At 41.9% G+C, this 15,543-nt stretch overlaps 1 protein-coding gene and 1 long non-coding RNA gene across 6 annotated transcripts in view; both read left to right on the top strand.

Moving 5' to 3' along the window:
- The window catches only part of LOC307019455 (CD166 antigen homolog), a 167,876-nt gene that overhangs the window by 113,559 nt on the left and 38,774 nt on the right, over positions 1-15,543 (top strand). For all 5 annotated transcript variants that reach the window (XR_013802662.1, XR_013802663.1, XR_013802664.1 and 2 more), the window contains exon 4: positions 2,162-2,226. Coding sequence is in view for 1 of the 5 variants with exons in the window: in XM_079650399.1 (XP_079506525.1) it covers positions 2,162-2,226 (65 nt within the window). In the remaining 4 variants the exon portion in view is untranslated. The remainder of the gene's footprint in view (positions 1-2,161; positions 2,227-15,543) is intronic.
- Positions 3,468-6,746, top strand: LOC307019457. The gene is made up of 3 exons (XR_013802666.1): positions 3,468-4,147; positions 5,742-5,908; positions 6,287-6,746. It is a non-coding gene; the product is annotated as an uncharacterized lncRNA (long non-coding RNA).

Here is a 15,543-nt window from a genome sequence, read left to right as displayed (position 1 = left end):
AACTAAAATATGGGTCAACGTTCACCATACTACACTGAACACAAATATAAATGCAACACTTGTGTTTTTGCTCCCATTTTTCATGAGATGAACTCAAAGATCTAAAACATTTTCTATATACACAAAATAACCATTTCTCTCAAATATTGTTCACAAATATGAAAAGATCTGTGATAGTGAGCACTTCTCCTTTGCCGAGATAATCCATCCCACCTCACAGGTGTGGCATATCAAGATGCTGATTAGACAGCATGATTATTGCACAGGTGTGCCTTCGGCTGGCCACAATAAAAGGCCACTCTGAAACGTGCGGTTTTGCTTTATTGGGGGGGTCTGGGGGGGTCCGAAAACCAGTCAGTATCTGGTGTGACCACCATTTGCCTCACGCAGTGCAACACATCTCCTTTGTATAGAGTTGATGAGGTTGTCAGTGGGTGACATGTTAGGGTTAGGGTTAGAGTTAGGGTTAAACCCTAACCCTAACCCTAACATGTCACCCATTGAGCATGTTTGGGATGCTCTGGATGGGCGTATACGACAGCGTGTTCCAGTTCCTGCCAATATCCAGCAACTTCGCACAGCCATTGAAGAGGAGTGGACCAACATTCCACAGGCCACAATCAACAACCTGATCAACTCTATGCGAAGGAGATGTGTTGCACTGCGTGAGGCAAATGGTGGTCACACCAGATACTGACTGGTTTTCGGGCCCCCCCAGACCCCCCCAATAAAGCAAAACTGCACGTTTCAGAGTGGCCTTTTATTGTGGCCAGCCTAAGGCATACCTGTGCAATAATCGTGCTGTTTAATCAGCATCTTGATATGCCACACCTGTGAGGTGAGATGGATTATCTCGGCAAAGGAGAAGTGCTCACTATTACAGATTTTTCAGATTTGTGAACAATATTTGAGAGAAATTGTTATTTTGTGTAAATAGAAAATGTTTTAGATCTTTGAGTTCATCTCATGAAAAATGGGAGCAAAAACAAAAGTGTTGCATTTATATTTTTGTTCAGTGTACATAGATGTTCTGGCAATACATTTTTTTATTTGTATATGTCCCTTCTCTTTGACTTCAATATTCAGTGGCACACAGTGATGATGGCGATGTGTTTATATCTCCGCACTAATTAGACCCTCCAGAAAAACGCGGGCAAAAATCCTTGATTATGCGGGCTAAATTCCTTGATTATGTGGGCTAAAATCCTTGATTATGCGATTAAACATGCAGGGTTTTATGTGATTTTATGCGGTGAAATTCCGGGAAGTTAGGAAATATGCGGAAAGTTGCGAAATATGCTAAATATGCGGGGGGAAAGAATAAAACATTTTTTAAATATTGGGCTGTCTTATTTATTCTCTAACACACACAACCTGCCACTAACGTTAAACCCCTTTACTATTCAATTAAACACATTCAATGTTTATTTATTGTAAAAGCAATTGGGCTATTTTAATCTCACACACACAACACCCCCCCCCCCCCCCCCCCACACACACACACACACACACACACACACACACACAGACACACACACTTCTCCGCCTCATTCTGTTTTCCTTTACTCGTTCGTTATCTGACCAGCTTCAATCTTGTTGGCTACTCACTTTGTTTCTTGTAGCCCTCGAAAGGGTTTTGGAGGTTGACCCCTCGGTGAACGTGAGTTGAATGGCTTTCTTGTCCGCAGCAGCAGAAAGCATTTTCGAATGTTTGAATGAATCAGAGTGGGTCGCCACCGTCGATTTTCTCTTATGCTGCAACACACAGTTGCACGGGGTGCAGAATAGTTTCCCCCCACTTTTTGCCCGGTCTTTAGTAGAAATGTTCGTTGGTAAATGAGCTCTATACAGTGTTGTTTACATTCTGTGATGCGCGAGCTGATGACGTCACGTCAAGACGAGTTAACTTTTTTTTCTTCTCAACTTTCTGTGGAAAAATGCGGGGATTATGCGGCCTTTTCACAAATATGCGGCCTTTTAAAAAATCTGCGCCATTTAGCTGATTATGCGGTAAATTCTGCGATCGCAGAATCGCGTTTTTCTGGAGGGAAAGTCATTAGCTCTGACCTAATTCCAAAAACAAATATGTTTGTGAAGCCATAAAATAAATGCCACGACTTTGTGTTATTCTGAAACCTGATGGTCTGCCTTTGTCTTTCAGAGGAGCCGTCTTCAGTTCAGATCATGGACCGCTCAGCTGCGCTGCAGAAGGACAGAGCAACTGCAGTAAGACTCATGCTTTGTGTTGTTCTGTTCACTGACGTCATGTTTGCAGGCTTTTCAGGAACTGCAGTACCTGTAGTGGGAGCATTGTACATTGGAAATATTTTCATATTATTTGATTAAGCTCGTGAATTCATACTTGTTGCATAGCCGTCAGAATGTTACATAAAACCAGTTGAGAGTATTGTTGAGTTGTGGCTTATAGACATCACGCATGAATATAACACATTTAACTAAGTGGCAACACTTTACTTTGCTTTATAATACACTTTAATGTAGTTGTTATTCTTTGAATGACATTATACTGTTTTATGATTGTTCAATACATGTTTAGATGCTGCATGTAAATGCTAATTTGTAAGCTGTTTGGTTTTTAAAACAAACCCCAGAAACAATAAATGAATCCATATGCCAGGAGTCTGACATCAAGATACACTGTAAATGAGACCATGTGATACACAGTTGTTGGATAGGAGTGTTGGCAGGACCCTCTGTGGGTGAGGGGGATTTGGCTGAGGTTAAGGGTATATCCAGCACACAGGGCAGTGTGAAATCAAAGCCATCGTAATTTGTCAACAGAGGGAATAAGAGAGGGTCTGCTCAACAACAAAAGCAACAACACATGCACATCCACTCCAATACACTCTGCTCTCTTCAGCTCTCTACAGTTGCTCTGATCCCTTTGATTGGCATTTCAACTGCTCAGTGATTGAAACAACTCATGCTGAGAAAACAAAGGTCAAAGCAGTGTTATTGTTTGGATATCTTGAATGGTGATGTATTACCCGTTTCTGCAAGCATTTCTGCTGCATGTGTGCTTAGCGTCACTACATTACTCGCTATTGTGGAAATTGGAAATGCCAATGATGTGGTCTCAAAGCCTGAGCTCCTAGCAGCTGACTATTGGTTCTGCAGGCAGCACGCTGTCTGCAGTCCAGTCCAGGAAAGCTTTAATGTCCTAGTCGCAATTTGACCTGAATGACAAATCAGACCTGCCAATTAAAATGTAGGTTAACACCATATGTAAAAATTTGAATTGTAGCATGTGTTTGAGATGCTGACAGCAGTCCTGATGTTTATCAGTAAAGATAAGTCTAGCAGAGGTGTGAAGGGATCACTGCTTTGTTATATATGCATGGCCGTCTCATGTGGAGATAAACTTCAGACGCCTACAGCAGGAGATTGTTTGTTTGGTTACAAAGCTAAGTCAATGTAATGCTACCCTATATGCACTGAGTCTAATGGCGCACTTCCACTGCAGCGGGTAGCCCTGTTTAAGCGTCCTCAAGCGGCCAGGCCAGTTTTTGGTGGCCTTTCCATATAGCGCAGCACCGGCTAGCGGCTACTTTTTCCCTCTTTTTCCGGCCCCATAAAATCTTACTTCTATCAGGCAGGCCAGGGCTGAACTACTGACGTCAACACTCTCGACTGCTGATTGGTCAGAGAGAATCGTCACAAGATCGCGCGCGAGATCATCCCTAGCGTCGCATATATATTTAGAAGCAAGCTTGCAGGATTTTTATACACAGCATTTTTGTAAACGGAGGAGCTACAAAAATGGCAACGTCGAAGAAAAGCACACCGTGGTCGACCGAGGAGGTGACGACGTTCCTACATCTCATTGGGGATGATAAAATCCAGCGGGAGCTCGACGGAACAACTCGAAATGTGAAAGTGTTCCAGGATGTCTCTGCACAGATGTCCAAATGCGGATTTTCGAGGACTTTCCTGCAGTGTAGGGAAAAGCCAAAAAAGATGAAGAGTGAATATCGCCAAGTAAAGGACAACAACAACACGAGTGGTGCGGGTAGGAAACACTGGAAGTGGTTTGACTTGTTGGACCAGATGTACTGCCATAGACCGGCCAACGTTGGGAGAGAGGGAGGCCTGGACTCTGCAATGGCTTTACTGGAGTCCCTGCAAGGTAAGCTCACTTCTAACAAAGAAGTCCATTTTATCCTTACATTAATGTTCGACAACCCATGCTTTTAAGGAGCCCCGAAGAATTACATAGCTAGCTAAGGCAGATAGCCTAGGCCAGTGGTCACCAACCTGTTTAAGCACAAGATCACCGACCTCGGCCTAGGTGAAAGGCGAGATCTACCTATTGCAGAATTGAGTAAAAAAGATGGCGCAGACAATGCTTCCAATTTGAGGCCTTTTATATAGGCTAATTGCATCTGAATTACTGTTACAATGAAGGCTCCATAATCAGCTCACAGCATATAGGCAGGGGTAAAGTGCTATGTGCGAGTGGGGGGCGGACCTCACGTCCTCTAGAGGGGTCCTCACCTCCTCTAGGTCCTCACGGAGGGTCCGGGGGGATGCTCCCCCGGGAAGATTTTTTTTTAAATATTGAAGATGAAAGCATTAATCTGGTGCACTTTGAGAGCAACATGAAGAGATCTATGGATTCATCCCTCAGCACCCATATGAGACAGAACTGTAAACAGATTTTCTTTTTCTTTATGGATATTTTACAAATCACTCCCCTTTTAAACTGTATTCTTGTTTTACTGCCATATAGTATTTCATATCTGTTTTTCATTTATTCTCTTATTGTTTGTATAACTATAATGATCATATGAAGGTGTACCACGGAAATAATCTTTTGAATAATTTGTGACAAAACCGTTCTAATCTAAACACTCAAGAGTCCTTTAGCTCACCTGAGCCCCTCAGTCTGACAGGGGAAGACTCTCCTCCAGCTTGTTGTGGAAACAGCTCCTTATGTCCGTTCGTGCAGCTTGCTAACCAGATGCTAACATCACGGTCCCCGCTAGCACCGGTCCCTCTCTCTCCCTCTCTCCCTCTCGCCCTCTCTCTCTATCACACTAAATGCGCTATTGCCACACACACACACACACACACACACACACACACACACACACACACACACACACACACACACACACACACACACACACACACACACACACACACACACACACACACACACACACACACACACACACACACACACACACACACACAGAGAGCCGAGCTTGAATGACACAAGCACACGTGTATTTCCATGCAACTCTCTGATTGGTCTGGTGACTTGCCTCTCTTGCATTCACTGAACATGGGAAATTGCAGTCCTGCCGTCCTCTCTTGTGTCATGATGAGGTTCACATAAAGCACGGTTAATGTATTATATTATTGAGGTGTCTCAAATATACGTCAATCAAGTGGCACCTGCTAACGGGGTGGTGGATGATATGTTTACATCTAAAAACATATTTTTCAAACATTATTATTTTAATTTAATTTTTCTTTCTTTTGCTATTTTTTTTGTTAACGGTCCGCGATCTACCCGCACCACACTCGACTGGTTGGTGACCACTGGCCTTGGCAGATAGCCTTAGCTATAGCTATTGTTTGCTAACACCATATGTGCCATTGTTTACGTTCAGTTTTTCTTTTCTATAGTTGTTGTTGCTATTTAGTATTGTGCTGCAGTAGTTTGTGGAATTAACAAGTCATTTTGCTGTTCTCGATGATTACATTGGGACTAGTGAGGAGGAACATTCCCGAAGAACGGGTGATGGCAGTGTTTCGTCCACAACATCGTCATCGAATCCAGAACGGACCCCAACTCGACCACAGACACCAACAGCAGAACCAAATCGACCACAGACCCCAACGCTGAGTGCCAGCTCGACCCCGCAGCGTGTGGTTCTAGGTAAGAAATAGAAATGGCAAAACGACTGGAATTGTGTTTTATTTATTTTTTAAAACCTTGGATCATCCATCGTCAGTAATTTAAAATAAGCTATACCACTGTGTGGAAATGCTCTGTTACAAGTAAATTCTTAGCTAGTGTGCAGCTAGTACAGTTGTGTGTCACATCCTATCATATACATATATTTATATTCATTATCAACAGGCTGGACATAATGTAATTCACTTTCACAATCATTGTAAACATCTAGGGCCAGAACTTTCTTTAGTTCATCCTTACTGTTGTTCTGATTATACATGTTATTCTTATATCCTTGTGTGACCTGTACCTGTCCTGTGTTTTTTCCTTATTGCTAATTATTATCTTATTGTCACCCAGGCAAGAGGAAACGAGGAGGAGAGGATCGGGACCAGCAGGAACGGCACCATGAACCGCACATGGCCCAGCAGGAACGGCACTTGGACTGGGCCAAAGCGTCTGCTGAGCGGAGATGGGAGTTGGATGCGGCCTTGAGAAGGGATGAGGCCGTCTTGAGAAGGGAGGAGGCCGCTCAAGCAGAGACCTTCAACCTAGCCTTCCTGCGCACTCTTGGCGAGGTGCTAGGGGGACGTGGCAGCCGACGTTGCAGCCGACGTGGCAGCCGACGTGGCAGCCGACGTGGCCGCCGACGTGGCCCGTCTCCTCCGTGATACTTCAAATAACCTTAATAGTTATTGTACATATTATATATTTTTTATCTAGTTAATTTTTAAATGCAACATTTGTACTTTCTTGTTTATTTATTTTCTTTAAAATGTTCATTTTATATTTACAATGCCATGTATTCATGCTGGCTGCAATACAGTTTTACATGTTTTATTTGTATTGTTTAATGGCATGCCTTTTTGATACAAACATTTTTTTGTATGGTATACTGCCATCAATAAAGTACTTCTTTGACTTATCTTATCTCTTGTTGATAATGATTGGCACCCAACAGAAACAAATCTGATTCACATAATCTTGATTTAGAGAAGATATAAACATACATGAATTTATAAAGCAATAACAAACACCATCAGTTAGGAAAAAGCTAAAGATAAAAGTTAGTTTTAAGAGATTTAAAGCAAGAAATTGAGTTTGCTAGCTTGAGGTCCTCCTCTAAAACATTATTACATGTTTATTTTGTAATGGTATTAAGAATACATAATACATGTAGTAGAAATTGCTCAATTGTAATACCCTCGTTCTACTAGACTCAAACAACACATTCCTTCCTTATATATTTCAAAGACGAGAGAACAAAAGAAGAAACCTATAACCCATTCAAGCAAGCTTTTAACATGTCTAGAAGAAAGATTGAGGTTATATTTTAATATATTATTTTATGTTGTGGATACTTTAGCCTCCATCCATGTTTACAATTGTCCACACGATTTTACGCTTGCATTTATGAATATAGTTTTGCTGTGATTTACACTTTAGTATTTATGTTTATAGTTAGCTTTGATATTCGCTTAATTTATTAGAAAGATTTTCTTTTCATGATCTGATATTTTCTCAAATGTTCTTATTATGGGGCAGCTTCTTCTGCATCTCGTCTTGCTATACGCAGCCTACTTTGAAACATCACTTTCCTGCTTGCTGTGATCACTTTCCTTCTTGCTGTGATAACAAGCCACATGTAACCCAGGTTAAAAACCTTCAATCCTAGCAGGCTTCCGTAGCTCAGTATAAATCGCAGCCAGGTCACTTCCGTTTCCTTTGCTGGTCATTTGTGATGCTAGTGCTACGTTGATGCTACATGCTACACACAGGGATTCCTCCACGATTCCTAAACAGATTAACGTTTTGTTAACAATTGCTGCAATCAGCGGTCAGTCTTGTATTGGTAGAATGTATGTAAAATGTTTAATGTTATTGAAAAATGCCCGGAATGTGCCCACTAGCTTAGCGGCTAGCGGTTAGCATTTTCAATAGGAAATCTACATTAATATAGCTCCCGTTAGCTCAGCACCTAGCGGTTAGCATGCTAACAGTATTGCTAGTAGAAATATCTTATGCATGGGTCTTCACTGATCCCAATTACTTTAAGTGTAACCTTGTGGGCTTTTGGCTATCAGCCCTGAAGTATTGTTTTGCTGATTAATGTTTTGTATAGAAATGGATATAGAAATGTTGTACAACCAGAAATGTATTTACAGAGCTCTCAAGTGTTACGCATTTGGTGTGAGACACACGCATTTCACTCCATTCACACGCTCACACGCCACACCTTGTATTTCTCACGCAGAGATTTTCTCACGCAGAGATGTCTTTCCAGGGTAGGGTTAAACAAACTAGGCTTGTTTGAGACGCGTGCACTCCACTAGCACCCCCCCCCCCCCCCCCCCCCGTTGACATTCGCGATACAGAGGGTTTCATGGGAACTTTGAGGGGAGCCAGATGTTGGAGTACCAAACACCGCTGCCAAAATCTCACTCTGAACTCTGTTCAAAACTTGAGAGCCCTGTATTTATTTTTTTTAAGAAATGTATTAAACCAGAAATGTATTTATTTTATTTAACAGATTTATTTTTATTTAAATGCTTAAAGGGGAAGATACTAATTATTCCTTGTGGCATTTTACAGGTCAGGTTTTTTGTTTGGATATATATTTTTTGCCAGGTGCTTGCCGAACCTGATGCCCTTTCATGGACCTTGATGGCGAGCTAAGATTCTAAACCTATCCTCCCTGCCACATGCTGAAGTAGGATTAAACGGAAATTAATTAACTTTACCCCGGAAGCTTTTCTTTTGTTGTCTTTTGCCTTTACTGGGCACCTGAAAATAATCATGTGAATTTGAACGAACTTGTTGATATCTTGAATACAACTATTTTGTAACGCATACCTGGTTTCAGTTTGTATTTTTCACACACATTGAGCTCCATAGTCGTTCCTAGTTCTTCTGAATATCACTCATTTAATTACAGCTAATACAGTTGCTACATAGTGGCGAGCTAGCCAGGAGCTCAATAAGTGTGAAGCCATTGTATGGTTGGGGCTTAAGTCATTTCTGTTATCTTGTTACACTTAAATCTCAAATGGATTTCGTTGAGTCTTTATATGTGGATGTATCATCCTCTGTGATCATTAGCAGTCTTACTGATACAAAAAAAGATGATGAAATTGTTGAATGTTTAAAGAAATACGGGTCTATTAAGAAAATAGTTCCAGTTGATGATCCCGATAGCGAATATCACAAAAACCTGATCGTTGAATATAATCTTAAATCCGCATTAGCAGCATTAGATCCCCTACTGCCGTATTACCATCCTTCACGAGAGGTGGCAGAGGTCACTTATTGTGTCAAAGCATTAGCTTTAGAATACACAGCCAAAATTGGCAGCAGCTACACGACACACTATCTCAATGAGCTAAGACAACTAGCAAAACATAGTGGAAAACCCTTTGAGGAAATGTTAAAGGACATGATGAGTCAAATTGGTGAGGAACTGGAAGAGAACTTTGAAGAGGACCCATCCGTTAAGATCCAACTTCCAACACCTCCAACAAACCCTATTCACCTACCTAATAGAATAACCTTCTCTCTTTCAGGAACTGAATTAAATCCACCTGAAATTCAAAGAGTTGTGGTTGAACACATAGTGAGAAAGGAAGACATAAGCTCACATTCACTCTCTCCGCTTCGACTTCGTACCTTCTCTGGGAAATTCCCTAAACCCAGTAATGAAGCAGATTATGAAACTTAGCACTCTCAAATTGAATTACTGAGTGCTGATCCTAGTCTGTCTGCCTTGCACGTCACCACACAAGTTCTTGGGAGCTTGTTGTCTCCTGCAGCTGATGTGGTCAAAGGTCTGCGTCCTGACGCCTTACCCACCATCTACTTACAGGTTATTGACTCAGCCTTTGCCACTGTCCAAGATGGAGAGGAGCGCTTTGCTAAATTCTTGAACACACTCCAAGACCCTGGCCGTCTGCTTACCTTCAGCGATTGCAGCTTACCTTGAATTCTGTCCTCAAAAGAGGAGGCATTTTGAAAAGTGAAATAGAAAAGCATCTCATTAAACAATTCTGCCGTGGATGCTGGGATAACACAGTCATAACAAACTTACAACTTGAACAGAAAAAGGACAATCCTCCTTCCTTTTCAGAGTTTTTGCTCTTGTTACGCACAGAAGAAGACAGACCAAGGAGAGCCGCATGAAAAAACACATCAGTTCGTCCAGACAACGAGTACAAGTGAGTTCACAAAGCACTTGTGCTTGTGACTCAAATTCAAAGCATGACTTCAAGGCAATCGAGGATCTCAGAACGCAGATGAATAAACTGCAGAGCCAGCTCACAACTTTGATTTCTCAGGCACAATCAAGACCTGAACCAAGTGGTTTCAACACCAGACCTGCGAGAACTGTCATGAAACACACCACTCAAACAAGCCTAAACCTTGGTACTGCTTTAGGTGTGGAGAAGATGGTCACGTTGCTACATTATGTAGTAATACACCCAATCCAAATCTGATCATGGCAAAACGTAAGCAGTTGCAACAAAAGCAACAGATGTGGGACGGAAAGAACACATCTTCCAATCCATCAAATGAAATGCAGCCCTTGAGGAAGGACAGACGAGGGCTGCAGCGGATGAATGTCCTGTAAACTGGTCTCCTCCATATCCATACCAGTTACCAAAAGGACCTATTGGCACTAAGAGCACAGCACAAGTGTGCATGAAAGAAACACAATTTAATTGTCTGTGTGACACAGGTTCACAGGTGACTACAGTTCCCCATTCTTTCTACTGTAAGCATCTATCCGATCAAGAAATCAAACCTTTAATGGATATTCTTGAAGTTGAAGGAGCCAATGATCAAACTGTGCCATACATGGGCTACATTGAGCTTGACCTTACTTATCCTGTTGACTTTGTTGGTGAACCAGTTGAAGTACACACTCTTGCCTTGGTGGTGCATGATGTTAAAGATTCTCTGTCGTTTGTGCTTGTTGGAACTAACACATTGGATGTCCTTTACAAAAAATACTTGGATCACAACGTGCCAGAAAATCCTCGTCTTCCTTATGGATTCCGAGCTGTGTTGAAAATCCTGGAACTAAGGCACAAGCAGTCAAGAAATGGTTATCATGGCATTATCCGAATGCATGGAAAGAACCCACAAACTATTCCAGCAGGAGGAACTGTTGTCCTGGAAGGAGTTGTCGCTTCACAGTTTTTGCAGTCGGAGAAATCTGTCCTTGTTGAGCATCCGTCTTGTTTCTCTTTGCCTGGCGGCTTAATGGTTAAATCCTGTCTTGTTGACCTTCCCAGACATCAGCCATGCCAGTTGCCAGTAGTCATTACGAATGAATCCAATCACGATATTGTCATCCCTGCGAGATCTGTGGTTGCAGAAGTAAGTGCCATTCAGACAATCTTAAAGGAGCACAGCGTTTCTGATCCAATTCAAGCCTCTTCATCAGACATTGGACTCTCAAAACTTCAGAGTTTCGACTTTGGTGACTCCCCACTATCACCTGAATGGAAAAATCGCATTACGGAAAAGTTCAATAGCATCCCACAAGTCTTTGCAAAACATGATCTTGATTTTGGCAGAACTGATAAAGTTACTCATCACATCAAACTTTCAGAAGAAACCTCATTCAAGCACAGAGCAAGACCAATCCATCCTCAAGACATCGACGCTGTACGGAAACATCTTCAGGAACTCCTTGAATCAGGAGTAATCCGGGAATCTGAATCTTCCTTCTCATCACCCATTGTGGCTGTTAGGAAAAAGAACGGCAGCGTTCGACTCTGTATGGATTACAGAAAACTAAATCTACAAACAATAAAAGACGCTTATGCTCTGCCAAAGCTTGAACACACATTCACAGCACTCTCCGGTTCTAAGTGGTTCTCAGTACTCAATCTGAAAAGTGGATATTATCATTATTATTATTATTATTTTGGGAGTTTAATCGCATGCCCCAAAGAGTTGACATTCGCGATACAGAGGGCTTCATGGGAACTTTGAGGGGAGCCAGATGTTGGAGTACCAAACACCGCTGCCAAAATCTCACTCTGAACTCTGTTCAAAACTTGAGAGCCCTGTATTTATTTTATTTAAGAGATGTATTAAACCAGAAATGTATTTATTTTATTTAAGAGATTTATTTTTATTTAAATGCTTAAAGGGGAAGATACTAATTATTCCTTGTGGCCTTTTACAGGTCAGGTTTTTTGTTTGGATATATTTTTTTTGCCAGGTGCTTGCCGAACCTGATGCCCTTTCATGGACCTTGATGGCGAGCTAAGATTCTAAACCTATCCTCCCTGCCACATGGTGAAGTAGGATTAAACGGAAATTAATTAACTTTACCCCGGAAGCTTTTCTTTTGTTGTCTTTTGCCTTTACTGGGCACCTGAAAATAATCATGTGAATTTGAACAAACTTGTTGATATCTTGAATACAACTATTTTGTAACGCATACCTGGTTTCAGTTTGTATTTTTCACACACATTGAGCTCCAAGTCTTTGCAAAACATGATCTTGATTTTGGCAGAACTGATAAAGTTACTCATCACATCAAACTTTCAGAAGAAACCTCATTCAAGCACAGAGCAAGACCAATCCATCCTCAAGACATCGACGCTGTACGGAAACATCTTCAGGAACTCCTTGAATCAGGAGTAATCCGGGAATCTGAATCTTCCTTCTCATCACCCATTGTGGTGGTTAGGAAAAAGAACGGCAGTGTTCGACTCTGTATTGATTACAGAAAATTAAATCTACAAACAATAAAAGACACTTATGCTCTGCCAAAGCTTGAACACACATTCACAGCACTCTCCGGTTCTAAGTGGTTCTCAGTACTCAATCTGAAAAGTGGATATTATCATTATTATTATTATTATTTTGGGAGTTTAATCGCATAACCCAAAGAGTTACGAATGCACAGAGCACTTTCCAGCTCCTCATGGAGAAATGTATGGGAGACATGAATTTGAAAGAGGTCCTCGTCTTCATCGATGACATCATTGTGTTTTCCCCAACATTAGAGGAGCATGAAGCCAGGCTGATGAAAGTGTTGAATCGGCTAAAAGAGTTTGGTCAGAAACTGTCCCTTGAAAAGTTTTCAAACATCCGTCCGCTACTTGGGACATGTTGTTTCTAGTAATGGCGTAGAAACTGACCCAGAAAAAGTTGCAACACTCACAACCTGGCCAGTACCCAAAAACTTAAGAGAACTTCGATCATTTCTTGGCTTTGCTGGGTACTATAGAAGATTTGTAAAAGACAACTCTGCAATCGTCCCCTCCACGATCTCACGTCTGGGTATCCACCATCACAGAAGAAATTAAAACTAACGTTACGTGCAGAAAAATACCTGAATCCGAAAGAGCCTTTTCATGGCCGTTGGACGTCTGTATGTCCACATGCCTTTGAAACAGTCATCCATAAACTCACTACTGCCCCTATCCTTGCTTTTGCTGATCCTCAAAAGCCTTACATTCTTCATACTGACGCCAGCTCCACTGGCCTTGGAGCTGTGTTATATCAAGAGCAAGAAGGAGTTAAGAGAGTAATTGCCTATGCCAGCAGAGGACTTTCCCGTAGTTAATCCAATTATCCAGCTCACAAACTCAAATTCCTTGCCCTCAAGTGGTCCGTAACAGAAAAACTCAATGACTATCTGTATGTCAATCCTTTCACAGTGGTGACCGACAGCAAACCTCTCACTTATATTCTAACATCAGCCAAACTGGATGCAACCAGTTACAGATGGCTTGCAGCACTATCCACCTTTACTTTTAAAATCCTATATCGTGCTGGGAAACAAAGCGCAGATGCCGATGGACTTTCCCGCAGACCACATGGTGATCTCATTGATGATCAGAAATCAATGAAGGAGAGGGAAAGAATTTGGAAATTCGCCCAACAGCATCTGTTTGATCCTGCTTTGATCTCCATTGAGCAATACACTATACAAGCCATTTGTGATAGACAGCTCATTTACAGTTCAAACGACAGCAACCATACTATCGGTCTTGTGCAGTCCATGTCAACTGATGTACTACCGGACAGTTTTGTAAATGACAGTCAGTTTGAGTCCTCATTCACTCCTCAGCTTACTGAGACTGAGCTTGCAGAAACACAAAGAGCAGACCAAACCATCAGGCATATCATCTCTCAATTGGAACATGGAGAAAGAGTACCACCTACTTTGAGGGATGAACTCCCTGAGTTGCCCCTTCTCCTCCGACAACTGAATCGTTTGGAGCTCCGGAACAACATTCTTGTTAGGAGGAGGCAGATAGGAACTCAAAGCTCTCCTCAGATTGTCTTGCCACCTGAATTCCGTCACCAAGTCCTGACCAATCTACACGACAACATGGGTCACATGGGAATAGAAAGAGCTCTAGACTTGGTTCGTGCCAGATTTTATTGGCCAAGAATGTCCACTGATGTCTACAACAAGATAAAAACGTGTGAGAGGTGTGTAAAAAGAAAGGCTTTGCCTGAAAAAGCTGCACCTCTTGTAAACATTAGAACCTCAAGACCTCTTGAACTTGTCTGCATGGATTATCTGTCGTTAGAACCGGACATAAGTGGTACTAAGGACATTATTGTCATCACAGATCATTTTACCAAGTATGCCATTGCTATTCCCACACCCAACCAGAAGGCTAGGACAGTGGCCAAATGTCTATGGGAAAACTTTTTCATTCACTACGGAATTCCAGACAAACTACACAGCGATCAGGGACCGGACTTTGAGTCCAGGACAATAAAGGAACTATGCCAAATCACAGGAATTCATAAAATAAGGACTACACCATACCACCCAAGAGGAAACCCGGTGGAGCGTTTCAATCGCACACTCTTGAGTATGCTTGGAACCTTGAAAGAGTCGGACAAAACGCATTGGAAAGACTTTGTGAAACCCCTTGTACATGCCTACAACTGCACAAAGAATGACGTTACAGGATTCTCGCCATACGAACTCATGTGTGGACGGCAACCGCGCCTACCAATTGACTTAGCTTTTGGACTACCTCTTACAAACAAACAACATACATCTCACTCTCAGTATGTCCAAGATTTAAAGTCTCATTTGGAGGAAAGCTACAAGATAACAACTGGAAACGCAGAAAAGAGCATGCAGAAGAACAAAATAAGATTTGACAAGCATATCATTGATGCTGATCTTTCGGTTGGAGACCGTGTCCTCGTCAGAAATGTACGTCTGACAGGAAAACATAAGCTATCAGACAAATGGGAATCTGAAGTGTATGTTGTTATCAAAAGAGCTGGAACATTGTCTGTCTACACAGTCAAACCAGAGAAAAAAGATAGTCCCCAACGTACCTTACATAGAGATCTTCTTCTTCCTTGTGGGTATCTATCTGCCCCAGAAATCCCAATTCCGACAGGAATCAGCAAGCCCATAACTCGTTCCAACACAGAACATCTAAAAAATCACGTCGACATTGATGAGTTGCCCATCTCTGAGCTTTCAAGATTCACCACCATACTTGACATACCAGCATATCCCATTAGTTCTCCTTCCAGCACAATACTACCAACCACCAATAGCACAGCCCCTGGTGGTGCAGCAGCAGAGGATGCTGCTCAGAACCTCTCTGAACTGAAAA

This window comes from Notothenia rossii, assembly GCF_949606895.1.
Source record: "Notothenia rossii genome assembly, chromosome: 9".
Classification (NCBI taxonomy): Eukaryota; Metazoa; Chordata; class Actinopteri; order Perciformes; family Nototheniidae; genus Notothenia; species Notothenia rossii.
This window is presented reverse-complemented; position numbering and strand designations above follow the sequence as displayed.